Raw genomic sequence first — 19,421 nt, forward strand, 5'->3', positions numbered from 1 at the left:
ATATGCACACATTATATACATTATATATATACAACCATGTACTATATACTTATATATATACAACTATGTAATAGATATACAAATTACAGACTCCTAGAAACAACTAATGACACAGATTGTTTTTAATTAAAATCATTAATAGCTGATTGTTGATTATAGGTCTTAGTCCTTTCCTTACAATCACCATTTACTTGTGATATTTGTATTTAAGACATGATCAGATGTCTGTATCTATTACTTGGTTGTATCATCATGTAAACGGAAAGAAGTAAGGCCTGTGATCAACAGACTCAGTTATTAATGACTAATTAAAAGCAATCTATGACATCAACTGTTTCTAGGAGTCCATAATTTATGTGTGTGGCTAAGCATAACGAAAAATACTAAGCATTTTGGAGATCAACATTTAAGGCTTAATTAGATTAACCTTCTATAACCATATTTCTAATGAAACACAATGTATATTAATTTTTGTAAATAATCAGGAATTTGGAGGAATTATAATAAACTAACCAACTTAACCTGGTATTTAGAACATGAATGGAAGAAAGGTTCTTACATGAAACTAAAATGGGTAAGGTTTTACATCATGTGAGTAGAGCCTTGAGCAAGTTTCTTCTACCAAATCCATAAGTCAAGCACAGACTTGAAATTTGGTATACAAAAACTGTATGGAAGTTCATCAGAGGAACCGTCTGGGTTCTTGGTTGTAGACTTAATCCATACTACATTATCAGTTAATAGTATCTTAATTCAAATTATAGAAGAGGGGATTGAGTATCCCTTAAAAGCTTGCACATTAACTGTAAGTTAACATATAACAACCCCAACACAGTTTATCAGGTTACAACAATGTGAGAAACTCCCTTATAAAAGCCACTACACAAACCAGGGGTGAGAAACCCCTTTATATAAACTATCATGTACCATATATTTTATATATTATATAATATCTGTGTGTCTGTGGAAACACATGCCCCTAGTGGTCACAGTGTTAACTCATTATCATAAGCTCATCCATTCCTGGATCAGGTGGCATTTTGTAGCCTTGAGCAAGGCACTTCATTTTACATTGCTCCTATCTACTTATCAGTTAATTAAGTACTAGCCAAGTGTTGCTGCAGTCCCCTCTACTTCCAACAGTTACATTCTGCAGGTTTGGCTGGGTCAAGAGTGGGAAGCCGAAGGGAAGTCTATGCCTACTTGTAATTACATGGTACCTAAAACAATTAGTGCGAGGTACATGTTACCAAATCATATTCATTCGTGCGTGACAGCTATGTTATATATATATAAGTCATAAATGACAGAAATAATTTGATGAAATTTTATTTAACAACAAAAAAATTCTAATATCTCAACAAATTGTTTCGTAACTTAAAAACATGTAAATGATTTATATTATTACATTTAATAAATAAATTACTTATAAGCCTGCATTAATGCGAAATGCAAAAAATCCTTCAAAACATTATGTTCAATAATGTTTACAACACTCACAATACTTCTAATTCAAATTTGAATATATGTATGTATATATAAACCATACATGTGGCTTGCATGAGATGCAGCACATCATCAAACCATGACATTATTCAAAAAATTCAAGGTAATTTTTTGTTAGGCATGCCATCCAGAAAGTTCTGTGAACTGCAGTTTGCCAATGATTTAGTCGCACATACATAGTGTATATTTTGTATGTAAGCCAAATTTTGCAGGATAGTGTCCATACATGACACTAAGTGTTAAAGAACACTAAATGTCACAGATCAGGCAAAACAATTTGCTTCAAATACTGAGAATGGTAGATACCCAATATTTCACCATTATTATTGTGGCATATCAATACTGCATATTTGGATCATCTCAAAATGAAATGAATTGCTGTTCAATGACTTATATGCAAATAAAGTGAAATCAATTTGCTGATGTGCTGTAGCTCGGCACATGTAAAAGAGAAATAAATTATGAGTCCCCACCCCTCTCCCCCAGTTTCTGAAAAGATTATCTCAATATTAGGGACCAACAAACCGGATATGCAATATTTATTTATTTATTTATTCATTCATATGTGAGAAAACTACTTTTTCTACAACATTTACTCGTGATCAGTTTGACAATTCAGTTGTGGAGTTTTCAATTTAAATAAAGTTTTAACACGAGTTCTGCGAGAAGAGAGTCGAAAGTTTTGCTAAGTAAAGAATGGAAAAAGTTAGAAAATGGAATCTAGAAGAAGAAACAATGGCTACAACAGAGATAATAATGTAATCAGTGAGGTATTTCATATAGGAAATAACAACTGGAGAAAGGAGTTACTCTCTTCTGCTGTTGCCATACCATTCCTAACAGACTGACAGACAGACAGACAGGGAAGAAAGAGGAAAACAAGATAAAAATTAATATGCTTCTTCATGAAGAAGAGGGAGAGAAGGGTGTGCTATAAGCTGGTGGAGGTTGTTGAAGATAGAATAGATGCTATGTTGAATAATGAAATGGTTCCTGGAATATTCTAGTTGGCTTTACTCAAATAACAAACATAAAAGCGAGATCAATACTAAACAACAACAGCCCCCTCCCCGAGACACACCACACCCCAACCAAACACCCATTGACAATTAGTGCAACGGGGAGAGGAGGGGGGAGGACAGTTTTATATGAAGTTGGGGAGTTTAAACTGAGCCTCGAAATACACATTTACACTCCCTCTACACTAACACACATCATCCCACTTCTTTCTCCATTCTGGCAGCTCCTCTCTTCTAGCTAAAGCTGTCATCCTCTCCCCCACTGCCATATCTGAGAGAGAGAAAGAGGGAGGGAGGGAGGGAGGAGGGAAAGGAGGGTGAAAGGCAGATATGATGACATCATTCTAATGATCTTCAAAGACCTCCTTCTTCCATCACACACCACAATTTCAAAGATAATCAAATAATCACCTTTGTTGTACCAATTCCATTATTATTCAAAGTGATTGTCCTCCTCATTAGTAGAATCCTTCCCATGTTTTAATATCTACTGTGATAAGTTAGACAGACCAACAGACAGGACTCCTATGTGTTTTAAGGATTTCAAGGAAACAAAATATGACCAAAAAAAAAAAAAAAAAAAAAAGAAAGGAAAGAGGTTAATTAATGAAACATTCGTTATCTGTGAAAGTTTATCTGTTTGCTACGAAATTCTAAATGACATCACAAATTTGATATTATCATTGAGGTTCTAGTTTTGGTCCCTTGCCTTGTTTTATTCATTTCAAGACACGCCCAAAGTAGCTATATTTTAATAATAATAATAATAATAATAATTAGTGAAAAACAAAAGCTGACAAATATATTTTTAAAACTATTTAAATCTAACATCTCAGTGAAATGGTTGAACTTGATTTAAATCTTTAGACTGAAGCAAAGAAAAAAAGAAGCCAACAAATAAAAGGAAACAGAAAAAAAGAAATCAAAATTAGCACTGGGCTCACTCTGTGGAGTGGTTGGCGCTAGGAAGGGCATCCAGCTGTGAAGACCCTGCCAAAACAGACACAGTAGCCTGGGGTAGTCTTCTGTTAACCATCCTACCCATGCATGCATGGAAGTCGTATGTTAAACGATGATGATGATATATATATATGTATATGTGAATGTGTGCGTTTATATGTGTGTGTATATTAATGAGTGACAAGAGAATAGGAATCGTGTAATCACTTTCGTGCAACATCCTATAGCAACCTTGGAGCCATTAAAATGTCTCTGAGGAAGCTACAAGATGTTGCACAAGCACTCGGCTCTGAGTACATTGCTTTTTATAGCAGAAACAACTGTAAGGTAATGAAGTTGGCTATATGATTCATGTTCCCAAGTCATTAACTTTATGCTCTGTACTTGCTTAATGCTTTACTCTAAAGCATATGTATTGAGTTCTAATAACTGATTACTTCTATCACTATGCCTAAGCAAAATCATAAATTATATATACATATACATACATTTATATATATGTATACACACACACACACACCTATTCAATGCAGTCTTACCTTTCACTAGATCTTGTCAAACTGACCAACTCATGCCAGCATGGAAAACAAACATTAAATGATGATATATCTACTGATATGCATTTTGTTTGATGTGTTAATAATTCTGTCAACTTGCTGCCATGACGATGATAATAATAATAATTTTTTCTACTGAAGGCACAAAGCCAGAAATTGGGGTGGGGGGGAACCAGTTGATGACATCGACTCCAGTGCATACCTGTTGCTCATTTCATCAACCCTGAAAGAATGAAGGGCAAAGTCAACCTCAGTGAAATAATAATAATAATAATAATAATAATAATCCTTTCTACTAAAGGTACAAGACCTGAAATTTTGGCGGAGAGGACTAGTCGATTACATCAACCCCAATGTTTCACTGGTACTTAATCTATCAACTCCGAAAGGATGAAAAGCAAAGTTGACCATGGCAGAATTTGAACTCAGACCATTAAGACAGACAAAATAGCGCTAAGCATTTTGCCTGGTATGCTAATAATTCTGCCAACTTTACACCTTAATAATAATAATAATCCTTTCTATTATAGGTAGAAGGCCTGAAATTTTGGGGAAGGGGACTAGTCGATTGCATTGAGCCCAGTGTTTCACTGGTACAGATGAAAGACAAAGTTAACGGTGGTGGAATTTCAACTCAGAACATGAAAACATGAAATACCTCTAAGCATTTCACCTGGCATGCTAATGATTCTACCAGCTTGCCACCTTAATAATAATAATAATAATAATAATAATAATAATAATAATAATAATGTTAACCAATTTAAAACAAAAATTAAAATATCAGATATTTGGACTAAAATCTCCTACAAAAGATGGACATTGCACCAAGTAATTGTTTGAATCTGCAGCATGAAGGTAAACAATGGTTGTGTGTAGTGGAGGGAGGTTGGGTTGCTGCCTGTTTACAAGTCACAGTGACATGTTGTCAGCTTCTTCCACCTGTTCCATTCTTCAACATTCGTTTTTTGTCTTGTAAAGAGAGTTTGGTATTGCAGAGTGGGTGGTACTTCATGATTCATTAGTTTTCAAGTTCAAATCTGCTACAGGAATTTTGTTGTTTCCTCTCTGCAGAATGTAAGAAGTTTGCTTTGTAACCCTAAGTTGAGCTTACTGTGAGCCAGTGCCTTCAACTACATCAGCTTGACCAGTGCTGTCTGAATGGAATTTCAGAGAGGAAACTAGGAAGAAGCCTGTCTAGTTACTGTATATTTATATAAGCAAAGTATGTAAATATCAGTGAGAAAAGCTAAAATCTAGAGCTGTTTGAGAGCAGTCCTTGGAGATATTTGTATCACAGACATTCCCTTGTCACTGATGCCGTCAGAAATACCCAGTGACCAGTTTATTTGAGACATGTAACCTACAATACTACATTTACAAATTGGGATATAGAATAGGTAATGTTATATAGACATTGTTCATTCATTTGTTGGCCTATGCCGTGGTTTAAGGCCCTGGTCAGCCCTGAGTGAGATCTGTGATGAAAGGAAGTCCAGAGGTGTCCTTTCCAACTAGGACTACAGTGTCCATTGTGAACTACAATTTTTAGAACAAAAATGTAATTTGATGGAGAAGTGGCAACTATTTCTAGCAAGTCTAGTGACCACACAGCAGCTCTATCTTATAAAACACAACTTACAGATCGAGAAAGTTTAGTGGTTTCATTTACTATAATGCGAATTGCTGGGCCATGATAAGTGGCAAGATGTCATCCAACCCATATGTTATGATGTATATGTGTAGAACAGGGGTCAGTAAAATGGTCAATGCTAACCCTTGGGGGTTAATATGGCTATCCAAGGGGTCAATAAATGCCTGAAATGATTTTGAGCATTAAGGGTGCTGAATTATTAGTGAACTAAATTTGGAAGAGTACAGTAATTTTCAAGCATTTAACATTTAAACCAGCCATATCAGGGCCAATTATTCTTCCTGTTTTATGTTCAAACTGGTCAGATCTGGCCTTTTGCACCTACCCTACAATATTAATCTAAAAAACTAAATCACATTAAAGAAATCTCAAAGCTATGAGATAATGCATAATTAATTCAAAACACTGTGAATTGAATGTTAAAGGGAAACCTCTACATGGTTGCTCAAGCTGCTAGAAATGGCAGCTAAATCTTCCTCAAATCAACACAGCTATAGTAAATCAGAGAAAATATATTAAATATATTCTTTTACTTGTTTCAGTCATTTGACTGCGGCCATGCTGGTGCATCACTTTAAAGGGGTTTTAGTTGAAGAAATCAACTCCAGGATTTATTTTTTGTGAGCAAAGTACTTATTCTAACGGTCTCTTTTGCCGTACCACTAAGTTACGAGGACCTAAACACACGAGCATTGAATGTCAAACAATGATGGGGGGAAGACAGACACATACACACACATATATATATATATATATATATATATACACACACACACACACAACGGGCTGCTTTCAGTTTCTGTCTACCAAATCTACTCACAAGGCTTTGGTCAACCCGATGCTATAGTAGAAGACACTTGCTGAAGGTGCCATGCAGTGGAACTGAGCCTGCAACCATATGGTTGGGAAGCATTGACAGGGTAACCAGAATGCTAAAGGATTAAGGCTGAAACCCTAATTTCCAGCCAAATAAGGCAATAACCAATATTCACCTAACACATATTTCACATTATATTTTCCAAGTATATCAATACAACACAATGAATTTTTATTGTTCTTCATCAAGTTCAAGAAGTATTTTCATTGAATTTCTTTAAATAATTCTTATTAAAAAGTAATAATGACTCAAAAGAACAAAAAAATTAATGTTTTTAAATCTAGAAATTTTTTTAAATGATAATTCTTTTTAGTTTTATTTTAGAAATTTACATGATAGCCACAGGTGTGTGGCTGTGTGGTGAAAAGTTTGCTTCCCAATCTCATGATTCTGGGTACAGTTCCTCTGTATGGCACCTTGGGCAAGTGTTTTCTACTACAGCCCTGGGCTGATCAAAAGCCTTGTAAGTGGATTTGGTAAATCGAACCCAAAAGAAGCCTGTCATATGCGTGTGTGTGTGTGTATAATATATATATAAATGTAGATAAAACAAATGATAGAGATGGTAAATGGAATATAGGCAGCGAATGAGCTTTGTCGGCTTACTACAGGAACATACCCAACACTTAAATATTTACTTATATAATGTGTGTGTGTGTGTGTGTGTGTGTGCCTCCAACCATATCTTGGCAAAAAGAGACTGATAGAACGAATAAGTGCCAAGCTTTAAAAAAATAACTACGAGAGAGGTGACTTGTTTAACCAAATTTTTCAAAGCAGTGCTCCAGCATGACCACAGTCCAATCACCGAAACAAGTAAAAAGTGAAAAAAAAAAAAAAAAAAGTAATGTCTGTTGAGTTATTATTGGTTACATGAGAGAACTCCTGACATATGGTTAAACAAGTGGTATCTTCCTAAGTGACCAAAATTCCATAACAAAATAGAAGTCTGGTGACCAAAATATGAAAGAATACAAAAACTTGTCTTCATAAATTCAACTACAATAGGTCACAAGAATTCATTGTGCTTGTCTTTAGCCTCCATTTTTGAGGAGTGTGGGACATTTCAATCTTTTTTTCGCTTATGTTTTGTTGTTTTGTAATTTTTTTTATCAAGTGAAGGCCTAGCAGTTAGGGTCTTGCACTCACAAATCACAGAGCAAAATAGAACCCAATTTGTCAGTCAGGCAAACTGAAGGACACACTTGTGCATTTTGCTCAAAACCACTACTGTAAAGTGGCCTTGCTGTTAGTTCCTCAGACCCTTAATATCACTGTCAATGAGTCTTTAACCCTTTCAATACTAGCTGAAACCCTTCAGGGTTTTTTTTTTTTTTTTTTTTTTTTGCTTCTTTTCATATACAAAATCTCTTGCTTTAGACATATTAAATAAATGTTATGTACAGTAAACCTGTATAATTTTAAATCATGGTTTTGATCCTCAGATCAAGCAGTATATTGTGCTTTCGAGCAAATCACTTCATTTCATATCATTCCAGTTCACTCAGCAGTAAATGGGTTTAATTAATAACTGAGAAATTAAGCCCGCAATGGGTTGGTGTCACATTCAGAGGGGAATGTTGCAATATCAGTCACTTATATGCCACGGGAACCAAGTGAACCCCAGCCTAGTGAGCTCTAGGGCTCATGACAGACCTTCTGAATCTAACTTACCTCTGTCATCTGTTCACAGACATGATACGTTTGTAACTGGTAGGTAGATAGTATTTGGTAGCTGGCTAGTAAATAGTAGCTGAAACTGTCCAAGATATTGGTCCAACTAGTATTACTCTACGGATGTGACAATGGAAAGTGATAAAAATGGAAGAAAAACAAAGGACAGCTTCCAATTCACATGCTTAAAGAGAATACTTGACATCAAGTGGCTGCAAAGAGCCTGAAATGACACAACTGCGATGACAGCAGGCATCAACAGGATCAGAGACAAAACAGGACACAGTTGCTGGAATTGGATCGGACATGTCCTCAGACAAGATTGAGAAGGCAATTGTATGGTGACATAAAATGGCAGTCTGAAGGGAAAAGAGCAGCAGAGAACCATATGGCGAAGGGCCACTGACAAGGAAAGAAGAACGCAAAGGAGAAGCAAGAATGAGATCAGAACGGCAGCAGAGAACAGAACTGGTTGGAGAAATCATACTGTGGCCTTATGTGCCTCTTGGCACAGATAGAACAAATTGATAGTATTTGGCAGCTGACTAGCAGTTAGTATATAGTAAGTAGATAGTGAAGTAGATAGTAGGTGGACAGTGAATAGTAGATGGATAGTGAACAGTAGGTGGATAGCGTATAGTAGCTAGATAGTATGTAATGCTTAATATGTCGTTGAAATTAACAAAGAAAAAAAATGAGAATTAGGAGAAGGTGATCATGTGATTCTCTCAAATTTCTGTAGCACCTAAATATCCCCTTTTTCTTATGTGGGTTTCTTTATAATGTGACGTAGACCCTGTTGGCCTTATGGCTTCTCTTTGAGAATCACTTGTACAACAAGCCTATGTGAACCGATTCATCAGTCAAGCAAACTGAAGGATGCACTTGTGCATTTTGCCCCAAAACACTACAGTACAGTGGCCTTGTTGTTAGTTTCCTCAGACCCTTAATATCACTGCCACTGAAGGCAGCGAGCTGGCAGAATTTGAACTCTGAACATAAAGACAGACAAAATACTGCTAAGCATTTCGCCTGGCATGCTGAGTTCAAATTCTGCCGAGGTCGACTTTGCCTTTCATCCTTTCAGGGTCGATAAATTAAGTACCAGTTGCATACTGGGGTCGATCTTTTGGGGAGGAGGCCAGTCGATTGAACAGCAACTTCAAGTAGTAATTTAGTTCTATCCCACTAGGACCAAAATTCAAATCTAACTGGGGTAATAACTTTAACATCTCTTTTCCCATACTGACATAAGACAGACAGTTTATAAGATAAAAGATAAGCTAATTGCAAAACACTGTTGATTTAGAACAATGAATCAACTAAAACTTATTTAGATTCTACCAAAAAGATTTAAATAGATCAGAGATAACAGACACAATGTTATTATCAGACACAGGTCTTTCGACCAAAGATCAGATCATGTCAAGAGATTCAAAAATAAGGACTGCTCAATTTCTGATATATCAATGATATTTATTTAACTAATGTCATCATCATTTAATGTCCGATTTCCATGCTGGCATGGGTTGGACAGTTTAGCAGGAGCTGGCTAGGCAGAAGACTGTACCAGGCTTCACTGTCGGTTTTGACATGATTTTTATAGTGGGATGTCCTTCCTAACACCAACCACTTTGCAGTGTGGACTGGATGCTTTTTATGTGAACTTATTGAATTGACTAAGATTTTAATGCAAACAATATGAGACAGTACTTTATGGAAGAAACAGTAGCAAAGACAGAATCTTTTACTTTTTGTAAGATTGCATCAAATGTAAAATATTCAAATATAATGTTAATCCTTTAGTGTTCAGATTATTCTGTTAAATGTAATACTTATTTATTCACATTATTTTGAATTAATCATGAATTTTCTTGTAGCTTCAAGATTATAATGACACAGTAATTTATTTTTAGACTGACATTGTAGGATAGGTGTGATGAGTCACATTTGGCCAGTTTGAACATATAGCTAGTAGAATATTTTGGCTGGATATGGCCGATTTAAATACTAAAGAGTTCACAACATTTGCTACAAACAAAAAAATAAAAGAAAATTGTAGAGGGTCATGGAAGACTGCTGATTTGTCAAAAAGGGCTGGGACCCAGAACACTGCAAAGTGGATGGCATTAGGAAGGGCATCCAGCTGTAGAGAACATGCCAAAGCAGACATTGGGGATCAACACACACACATCCAGCTTATTGAATCCTGTTGAGCCCACCAACTGATGCAGGCATGGAAGACAGACATTAAAAGATGAGGATTGAGATCAGTGTAATGGTAAAAAGACTGTGGGACCTGGTATTTTAGGACACCATAACTTTGATAGAATGAATGATACAGATTCATACATAAAACATGAGAACGTTTCATGAACAGGAATCCTAAAAAAAGGTGGCGGGGGATCTCTTCTTACAACAAGGGCAATGGAACAGAGGACATTACAGAACAATGTGGGTGAGTATCTGCTAAATAATCCCTGTAACATTACTGGTACTTATTGGTCAGTTATGAAAAGCAAAGCTGACTTGGAGGATTTCAATCCAAAATCATCATCATTATTATTACTGGGTGGCGAGCTGGCAGAAATGTCAGAGCATTGGGAAAATGCTTTGCAGTATTTCTTCTAATACATTACATTACATTCTGAGTTCAAGTTCCACTGAAGTTGACTTTGCTTTTCATCCTTTCAAGGGCTGATAAAATAGGTACCAGTCAAGTACTGGCGTCACTGTAATCAACTAACCTTCTCCCTTAAAATCAAAGCAATATGCCAAAATTAGAAAGATTTATTATTATTATTATTAGAACTGGTTGAGCATCAGAAAAAAATTGCTTTGCAGTATTTTTTTCCAACATTTTTTGTAATGAGATCAACTTTGCCTTTCATCCCTCTGAGATCAATATAACAAAGTACTAATCATGTACTGAGGATGACAGTACCAACTAATCTTGTCTCTCTAAAAATTACAGGCCTTGTGTCTAAATCAGAAATATTATTATTATTACTAGCACAATGTCTCAGATTTATAAAGGAGAGGAAATGGAGTTGTGTGACTAGAATGAGGGGGATTCCCTTTTTAAAAACATCACCTATAACAATAATTTTGAAACTAATAGCAGCTTCCTTCTCCCCGAGAATTAGTAACATTTTTGCCCTACCCCCTTAATTAAACAAGAATAGAAAATACAGATCACATCCATATGATTTTTTTCCTTCACTGTGGTGTTGGACAAGTTTAAAACCATCTACTTTCGTTAAACATGGCAATTTGTATGACCCCACTGTCCAGTCCTGGCAAAACCTCCCTCTTTCCCCCGATACATATCAAACACTCAACATAGAATCCCATGATGTCTCTTGTTAGACCTATGAATGAAGCCAGTTTACATTCATTGTTGTTTTCATTCATGAAAGACAAAAGATGTTTTGCTAACGTAACGAGATGTGTGTTAGTTATTCTGTCGTCGAAGTTTGAGATCAGTCAAAATATAAATGACATCAACTAAGTTTTGATAGCAGAAACAAACTGAGCAAAAAACATTTCAAATACATTTTAAAGTTTATATTAACAATGGTTCCATAGTGATTGACCATCAATCACTCATATTTGACACTTGTGTTCAAATCCAATTCGGTACTTGTACACTCTGCTTGGAATTAACAGGTCAATTGTCTATCCTGGTCTCAATTAGCCATCAGTGGTGCCAGCACAACAGAAGTAGTACTCAATATTCTTTATACAGTGTACTTGAGAAAATGTGTCATTTAGGAAAATGTCATCCTCCAAAGTGACTTATAGTGATGCTGAAAAACTGAAAACACCAAAACAAAAAAAGAAGACAAAAGTTTTCTTCCACACAGAAAGAAACATGTTAAAAAGTTTTCTTACCTGACTATGTTGTTCATCCATAGAGTCATCGCCACCAGGTGGCTGAATCCAGTTGTATTTCCGTAGTTCTAGGCGAAGACCCATTCGCTCAAATTCAGTGAATTGTCGGTGCAAACTACGAGAGCATCCTTTGCAGACGACAACACTCTCTCCGCTATCCATCACCAAGGCACCCTGAGGTACTTTGTGATCTTTGAGGAAAGGAAACTTGGGAACTTGCAAAGTACAGATCTTTTTCCGCTCAGCCGTTCTACTGCAAACGTAACAAGTGAAATTCTTGAGAACATATTTTCTTAACCATCGGTTACTGGTCCCTGGAGTTTTACAGTTTTCGTAATCTTTCCACTGTTTTAGAAGCATGTGGTAGCAATATTGACAGGACATCACTGTTCCCTCATCACTCATGGTTTCAGCACCTTGAGCAGGGTCACGATTGGCTAAGAATGGGAAAAATGGGTTGGTCTGTCCATTTGGAACTTTAGCATCGTGTCTGGCTGGATAAGAACACAAGACATGCATGTTGGCAACAAGACCGCTTTCTCCACACAGAAAACAGACTTTTTTCGGCAAACTACTAACACATTGCAAAGGATGCGGTATTGTTGCAGCTATAATAGTGTTGCTACTACTACTGTTATTGTTGTTGATATTAAGGCTGTTGTCAAGGGCAGCTAAATTTGGTTTCATGTCAACAGGAACTCTTCTGGCATCAATTGTAGAAGAGGAGGAGGACGGAAACTGGTTACTGTATACCGATGAAACATTGGAACGGTTGCTAACCTCGCCATTATTGTGGGCAGTGGACGAAGAAGTTATTGAAGTGGCTATGGCAAGAAGTCCCTGAGAGCCTGTCGGCACTGTGGGAACAGGACTACCACTGGTGATTTGAATGTTTAGCGGCTGACTCACATCCCCTTCAGACGTGGGGAAATTGGAAGAATCACTGGACTGATATGTATAAGTAGCTCTGTTGAGGTTTATTGGAAGCGTGAATTGTCTCTGAGAGAGTTTGACACCCTGACTCTCGTACATATGCCACTGGGTAGCAAGGTGGTCAACACATACACGACAAGCTATAACTGTACCGTCGGGATTTAAAGGATGTGCTCCTTCTGGCCGGGGCAGGTCTCTAATGAATGGGAAATGCATCATATTTGACCTACTGTCTTTGGTCAGTGTATGCAGGAGGCGGGATGAAGAATGTGACATAAATTGACCACACAGATAACATATCTCTTTGTTGGTTGTGCTGCTAGTAGTGGTGGTGGTGTTGTTGTTGCTGCCTGACAAAGTTTTTTCACTAACATGACTACTATTGCTACTACTACTACTACCACCTGCATTAATACTACTACTAATACAGATATTGTCTTTTGTATCGGGATATTTCTCCTTGTTGATTCTATAAGTTCTGTTTTCGATGCTAATATTGGCCATCTCCTGGTCTTTCCATTGTTGATAAAGGGTCCGTCTACATATGTTGCAGACAGCGGCGATGCCTTTGTCGGAAAGAGGTGCTGCGCCCGCTCTGGTACTGAACCGGGTCAAGAAGGGGAAATACGGGTCACCCGAAGGTTGTCTGAAGGCGAAAATAAACCGACGTGTTATCCACGGTTGGAGGGCGCCGCACGTGAAACAAACATATTTGGCTGATGATGAGGAGGAAGAGGAAGATGATCGACATTTATCAGTGACAGTGGTGGCGTTGCTACTATTGCTTTTGGCATGCGGGTCAAAATTGGTCACTTCGTCCGTATTGTTGGAACGATAGTCACGACTACTAGAAGAACTATGGCCATTGTTTTTATGAACCGATAAATCAAGAGCAACATCAGCGGCGGCCCCTCGGGTGTCGAGGGCAGCGTAAGGGTCGGCTAAAGAAATCAAACGAGATTTAGTCACATTGGGACTGGACGAATTAAAACCAGAATCGACAGAACCTGGGTTGTATTGTAGGCCCATAACTTGGGCGATGTACTCACCTTGTAGTCGCATTTCCGCTCCAGTGAACTGGCCATTGTCCGAACGTTTTAGCCAGTATAATCTCTTGACGCTCGGTGTTTTATTACGTTCGTAGGTATCCCATTGCTGAGTGAGGAAGGCGTGGCACACTCTGCAGCTGTCCACTGTGCCATCAGCACCGAGCAGTCGAGCTCCTTTGGGAGGTTCGTGATCCTCCAAAAACGGGAAATAGGGTCCCTTGTCCAAGCGCGGTTTCGTATACAAAATACGACCCGAATCAGCTCCGAGGTTACCACACACAAAACAAACAGTTCTGCTACCCATTGTGTATGTTATATATGTGCACTATATATATATATATATATATATATATATATATATAATGTTTGTATGTGTGTATATTATATATACATATATTTATGTGTTGTGTGTGTGTGTGTGTGTGTATATATATATATATATAAGAATAGAAGTGTTTTTGTAGAAGCTGAGCACAAAACAATATTTAAAGGGTGCCGAGTTGATGTCGGATGTAGATACGTGGGCTGTGATTGAATTCAATATGAAAAATGGGAGAGAGAAAAGAAAAAAAAAAAGATGACAACAAAGAGAAAGAAGAGAGAAAGAAGAAGAGAGAAAAAAATGGATGAAGGAAGAAAGACAGCCACAAAGAAAAGCCGAACTTTGAAAAATTGTAATTCTTCAGCAGTATATGTCTTATATTATTGATATTTTCTTTCTGTTCACATTATGATTGATGGGGTGAACATTCGATGATAACAGGACTTTGTCCCAGTCCAGTAGAAGAGGCATTGCTCTGCCTTAAAACAACGACCATTCACCATGAATCTCCTCCTCATGCAGTCCTCCTGGCTGACTCTTTTGTTGTCCGACTGCGCTAACTGGCTGGCCGACTGACTCCTCTTCGTCGTCGTCGTCTATCGGTGGTGGGGCGGCCGCTTTGCTAAGAAGCTTTTAGCTGAAGCTCTTTATATATAATATCATTCAAAGGCCGCCTAAACACATTCTGGCAGGATTTGGTAGAAGAAATTCAAGGCTATAAGTCATCCTGTTGGGGTAAATTAACAAACAAGTACACACGCACATACATACATATATAAATATATGTGTGAGTGTGGAGGTAAAGGGACAGTGAGGCTGTTAAAGTTTGGTGGAGAAGTAAAAAAACGAAGTGTTGTCTCCTTACGTAGAGGTAACAACAACAACAACACGTCTAAATCTAGCCTTCGCCATGTTGGAACATCTGGACGCGCTGCCGCTTCCCATCATGCAGTGCGAGAGCGAGAGCGCGAGGCCGGGAAACGAGTATATTTATGCGTAGCTCACGAAAGCGAAACGATTGCAGGTCCGGGATCGAGGCGAATTCAATAGCAGCGTGAGTTGTCATCATGAAAAGGATGTGAAGACGACGGCGATGGGGCAGCGTGGCCAGTAGAAGGACTTGGGCGGCAGTCGGGGAGGGAGAAGCTGGCTGCTCATCTTTATTTCTTCTTTCGTTAAGTAAACATCTGTTTAAGGGAGCGGCGCGCATTGCCAACAGCTGGTATTACCCGTTTTCATTCTCATATATATATTTTTATACACACACACACACACACACACACACAAATATATAAATATATATATATTTACACACACACAAACATATGTAGATGTATATACGTACACATACATATATGTGTATGTAGATGTGTATATGTGTGTGTGTGTGTGTGCATATATATATATGTATGTATATGTACGTATGTATAAATGTGTATGTATATAGATATGTGTATGCATATATATATATATATGTACGTATATACATATATGTATATATATATATATATATTTATATATATATATATATATATACATATACATACATATATATGTATATATACAAATATTTATATATACATATTTAGATATATATATATAAATATGTATGTATATATTTATATATATGTGTGTGTGTGTATTAGTATATATATACATACATATATATATATATATATATATATATATAATACTTGTGTGTATATCATCATCATCATCATCGTTTAACGTCCGCTTTCCATGCTAGCATGGGTTGGACGATTTGACTGAGGACTGGTGCAACCAGATGGCTACACCAGGCTCCAATCTAATTTGGCAGAGTTTCTACAGCTGGATGCCCTTCCTAACGCCAACCACTCAGAGAGTGTAGTGGGTGCTTTTACATGTCACCCGCACGAGTTTGTATGTGTATATATGTATGTATGTATGTATGTATGTATATATATATGTATATTTATATGTATATATATAAATATATATATGTATGTATATATATTTATATGTATATATATAAATATATATATGTATATGTAGTGAGCGGTGTTCCGTAAGCCACTGTTTTGGGACCACTACTGTTCATAATGGCCCTCTCAGACATCCCCTCAGCCACACAGAGAGCCACGATCACAAGTTATACAGATCATTCAAAAGTCTCACAGGTAATACAGAACCCTGAAGACACTATGCACCTGCAATGTGAACTGGATGAAATATACAAGTGGGCTGAAAAGAATAGCATGCAGTTTAATGCTGAAAAGTTTCAAGCCTTGTGCTATCAGCATGCAAGACTAAATGCAGTACCCATTAAATACACTGGACCTGGAGGGATTGCAATGCCAGAGGCGCAGTCCATGTGAGACCTGGGCATTTACATGAGTAATGATCCATCCTTCCATCTGCATGTTGCTAAATTGGCAATGAAATGCAGGTGGCTGACCGGATGGATTCTTAGAACTTTTAGAACAAGAGATCAGAAAACCATGATGGTCCTCTGGAGGACACTTGTCCTAAACCACTTTGACTATTGCTCTCAGCTATGGTCACCAACCAGTGTCAAATTAATCTCAGAACTTGCATTGTGTGCCACTTTCATTGTCGGGGTAAACCTGGGTTTTTCCTTGGATGATATGCATGTAATCCACCTTCCGAAAGTCTGTTCTTCAATGCAGTGATGTTCTCTTCCATTAATTAACAGGAAATCTTGCTTCAAGATGCTCTTCTATTGTTGAGAAAAGTTCTTTCTATTTTCCTATCAATCCTAGGGGTTGTTACTCATTTTCTACCACAGTTACCAACCCTTTTTGCTATCAAATCCTTGTTCTTTTGCATTTTCTTATTAATTGCCCTAATTGTCTGAATTGAAACATTTAGTTTCTTTGCAACTTCTCTCTGTTTAAATGAGGTATCCCTCAAATACACTTCTATTTGTCGAATTTTATGGGGACTAAGATCTCTTTGTTTACCCCTCTCAGCCTGGATTTGAAATAACACTTATTTACACTTCAAGTGTAATTTACTACATCAATTAGTAACTAATGCAACACAGAGTAACTAAAAAGTCATTAGAACACAAACAAGCACTCTACACTGACCACTACTTGACTAAAACTGAAGGAAACGTGGGCTGCTGCAGCTGGGCCACATAAAGCGATTTAGTGTTGCCACACAACAGAAACTCATTATTTCCAGATGTCACTAGAAACCCATATAAGCCATAACTAAAATCAAAGTCAAAGAATATACAGTTGTAATTGTGTGAAATTTAATATGATTCAAACTCATTTGTCTCAATTAAATAACCAAACAAACAAAATATATAGTGTTTTTTTCAAAAATCCTTAATAATGTTTCCAGTACTGTACACATGCACACACATATATGCAACAAAATATATATAAACCATAATCTTTTTTATAAAATTGTTTAAGCATCTATTTTCCATGCCTGCATGGGTAAAAATTTATGAGAGTATATATATATGTGTGTGTATCAGTTAATTTAAATGGATTTTGACTGTCCATAGCACCACCTGGTGTAGTCTTCTATATCATGTTTTTAGGAAACCCTGCCCCACTGCAGTAGGAAATTGTTGACCAAAATGTATCAGGATGTGAATGGTTTGTCTGGTATTTCTTGGCAGAATTTGTCCAGGAAATATTTAAATCTTACAATATGCATTTTTGTTTTTTTCCCGATAATGTTGAATAAAGCAGAGCCAATTCAGGTGAAAAAAAACAAACTTGTGTCACCATGTTGTTCTTTGATGTGAGCTTTCTTTTTGTAGGGGAACCATATAATAGCACAAGGGCCTGATATTGTGTGATTTGTAAACGTGATACCAGCATCATAGGGGCAGGCATGGCTGTGTGATAAGAAGTTTGCTTCCCAACCACATGGGCATGTGTCTTCTACTATAGCCTCGGGCTAACCAAAGTCTTGTGAGTGGATTTGATAGAAGAAAACTGAAAGAAGCCTGTTGTGTATATTATATATATATGTATATATGTTTGTGTCCATGTATGTCCCCCCACCAACACTTGACAACCAGTGTTGGTTTGTTTACATCTCCAAAACTTAGCAGTTCACCAAAAGAGATCAATATAAGTGTTGAGCTTCAAAATAATTACTTTAAAACAGGATTGATTTGGTTGATTGAAATTCCTAGAGGTGGTTCTCCACCATAGCCACAGTCTAATGACAGAAACAAATAAAACAATAAGTGTCAGGAAGGCGGCGCTGGGCACAGGTGCCATCACGATTTCGCTTTTGCTTGCCCCAACAGGTCTTCGCAAGCCGAGTTTCGTGTCCAATGAAAGAGACGATGTTGGCATGGGTGCCAGTCATCGAATTTAGTTCAATTTTGATTTCACTTGCCTCAACAGGTCTTCGCAAGCGGAGTTTAGTGTCCAATGAAGGAAGGTATGCATAAGTAGGCTGGCAGAGGCCTTGGATTTTTGTCTCATTTGGCTTGCTGAGTCGTCTCACGCACAGCATATTTCCAAAGGTCTTGGTCAGAAGTCATCGCCTAGGTGAGGCCTAATGTTTGAAGGTCGTGCCTCACCACCTCATCCCAGGTCTTCCTGGGCCTACCTCTTCCACAGGTTCCCTCAACTGCTAGGGTGTGGCACTTTTTCACACAGCTATCCTCATCCATTCTCACCACATGACCATACCAGCACAATCGTCTCTCTTGCACACCACAACTGATGCTTCTTAGGTACAATTTTTCTCTCAAACTACTTACACTCTCTCTAGTATGCACACTGACATTACACATCCATCGGAGCATACTGGCTTCATTCCTTGCGAGCTTACGCATGTCCTCAGCAGTCACGGCCCATGTTACACTGCCATGAAGCATGGCTGTTCGTACACATGTGTCATACAGTCTGCTGTTTACTCTGAGTGAGAGGCCCCTTGTCACCAGCAGAGGTAAGAGCTCTCTGAACTTTGCCCAGGCTATTCTTATTCTATAT

At 37.5% G+C, this 19,421-nt stretch overlaps 1 protein-coding gene across 3 annotated transcripts in view; it reads right to left on the reverse strand.

Moving 5' to 3' along the window:
• LOC106869197 (genetic suppressor element 1) overlaps positions 1 to 15,395 on the reverse strand; it is a 152,532-nt gene extending 137,137 nt beyond the window's left edge. For all 3 annotated transcript variants that reach the window (XM_014914835.2, XM_014914834.2, XM_014914833.2), the window contains exon 1: positions 12,142 to 15,395. In XM_014914835.2, the coding sequence (XP_014770321.1) occupies positions 12,142 to 14,427 (2,286 nt within the window). In that variant the 5' untranslated portion in view covers positions 14,428 to 15,395. The remainder of the gene's footprint in view (positions 1 to 12,141) is intronic.
• Between the last annotated feature and the right edge of the window lie 4,026 nt (positions 15,396 to 19,421).

This window comes from Octopus bimaculoides, chromosome 20 (genome assembly GCF_001194135.2).
Source record: "Octopus bimaculoides isolate UCB-OBI-ISO-001 chromosome 20, ASM119413v2, whole genome shotgun sequence".
Taxonomy (NCBI): domain Eukaryota; kingdom Metazoa; phylum Mollusca; class Cephalopoda; order Octopoda; family Octopodidae; genus Octopus; species Octopus bimaculoides.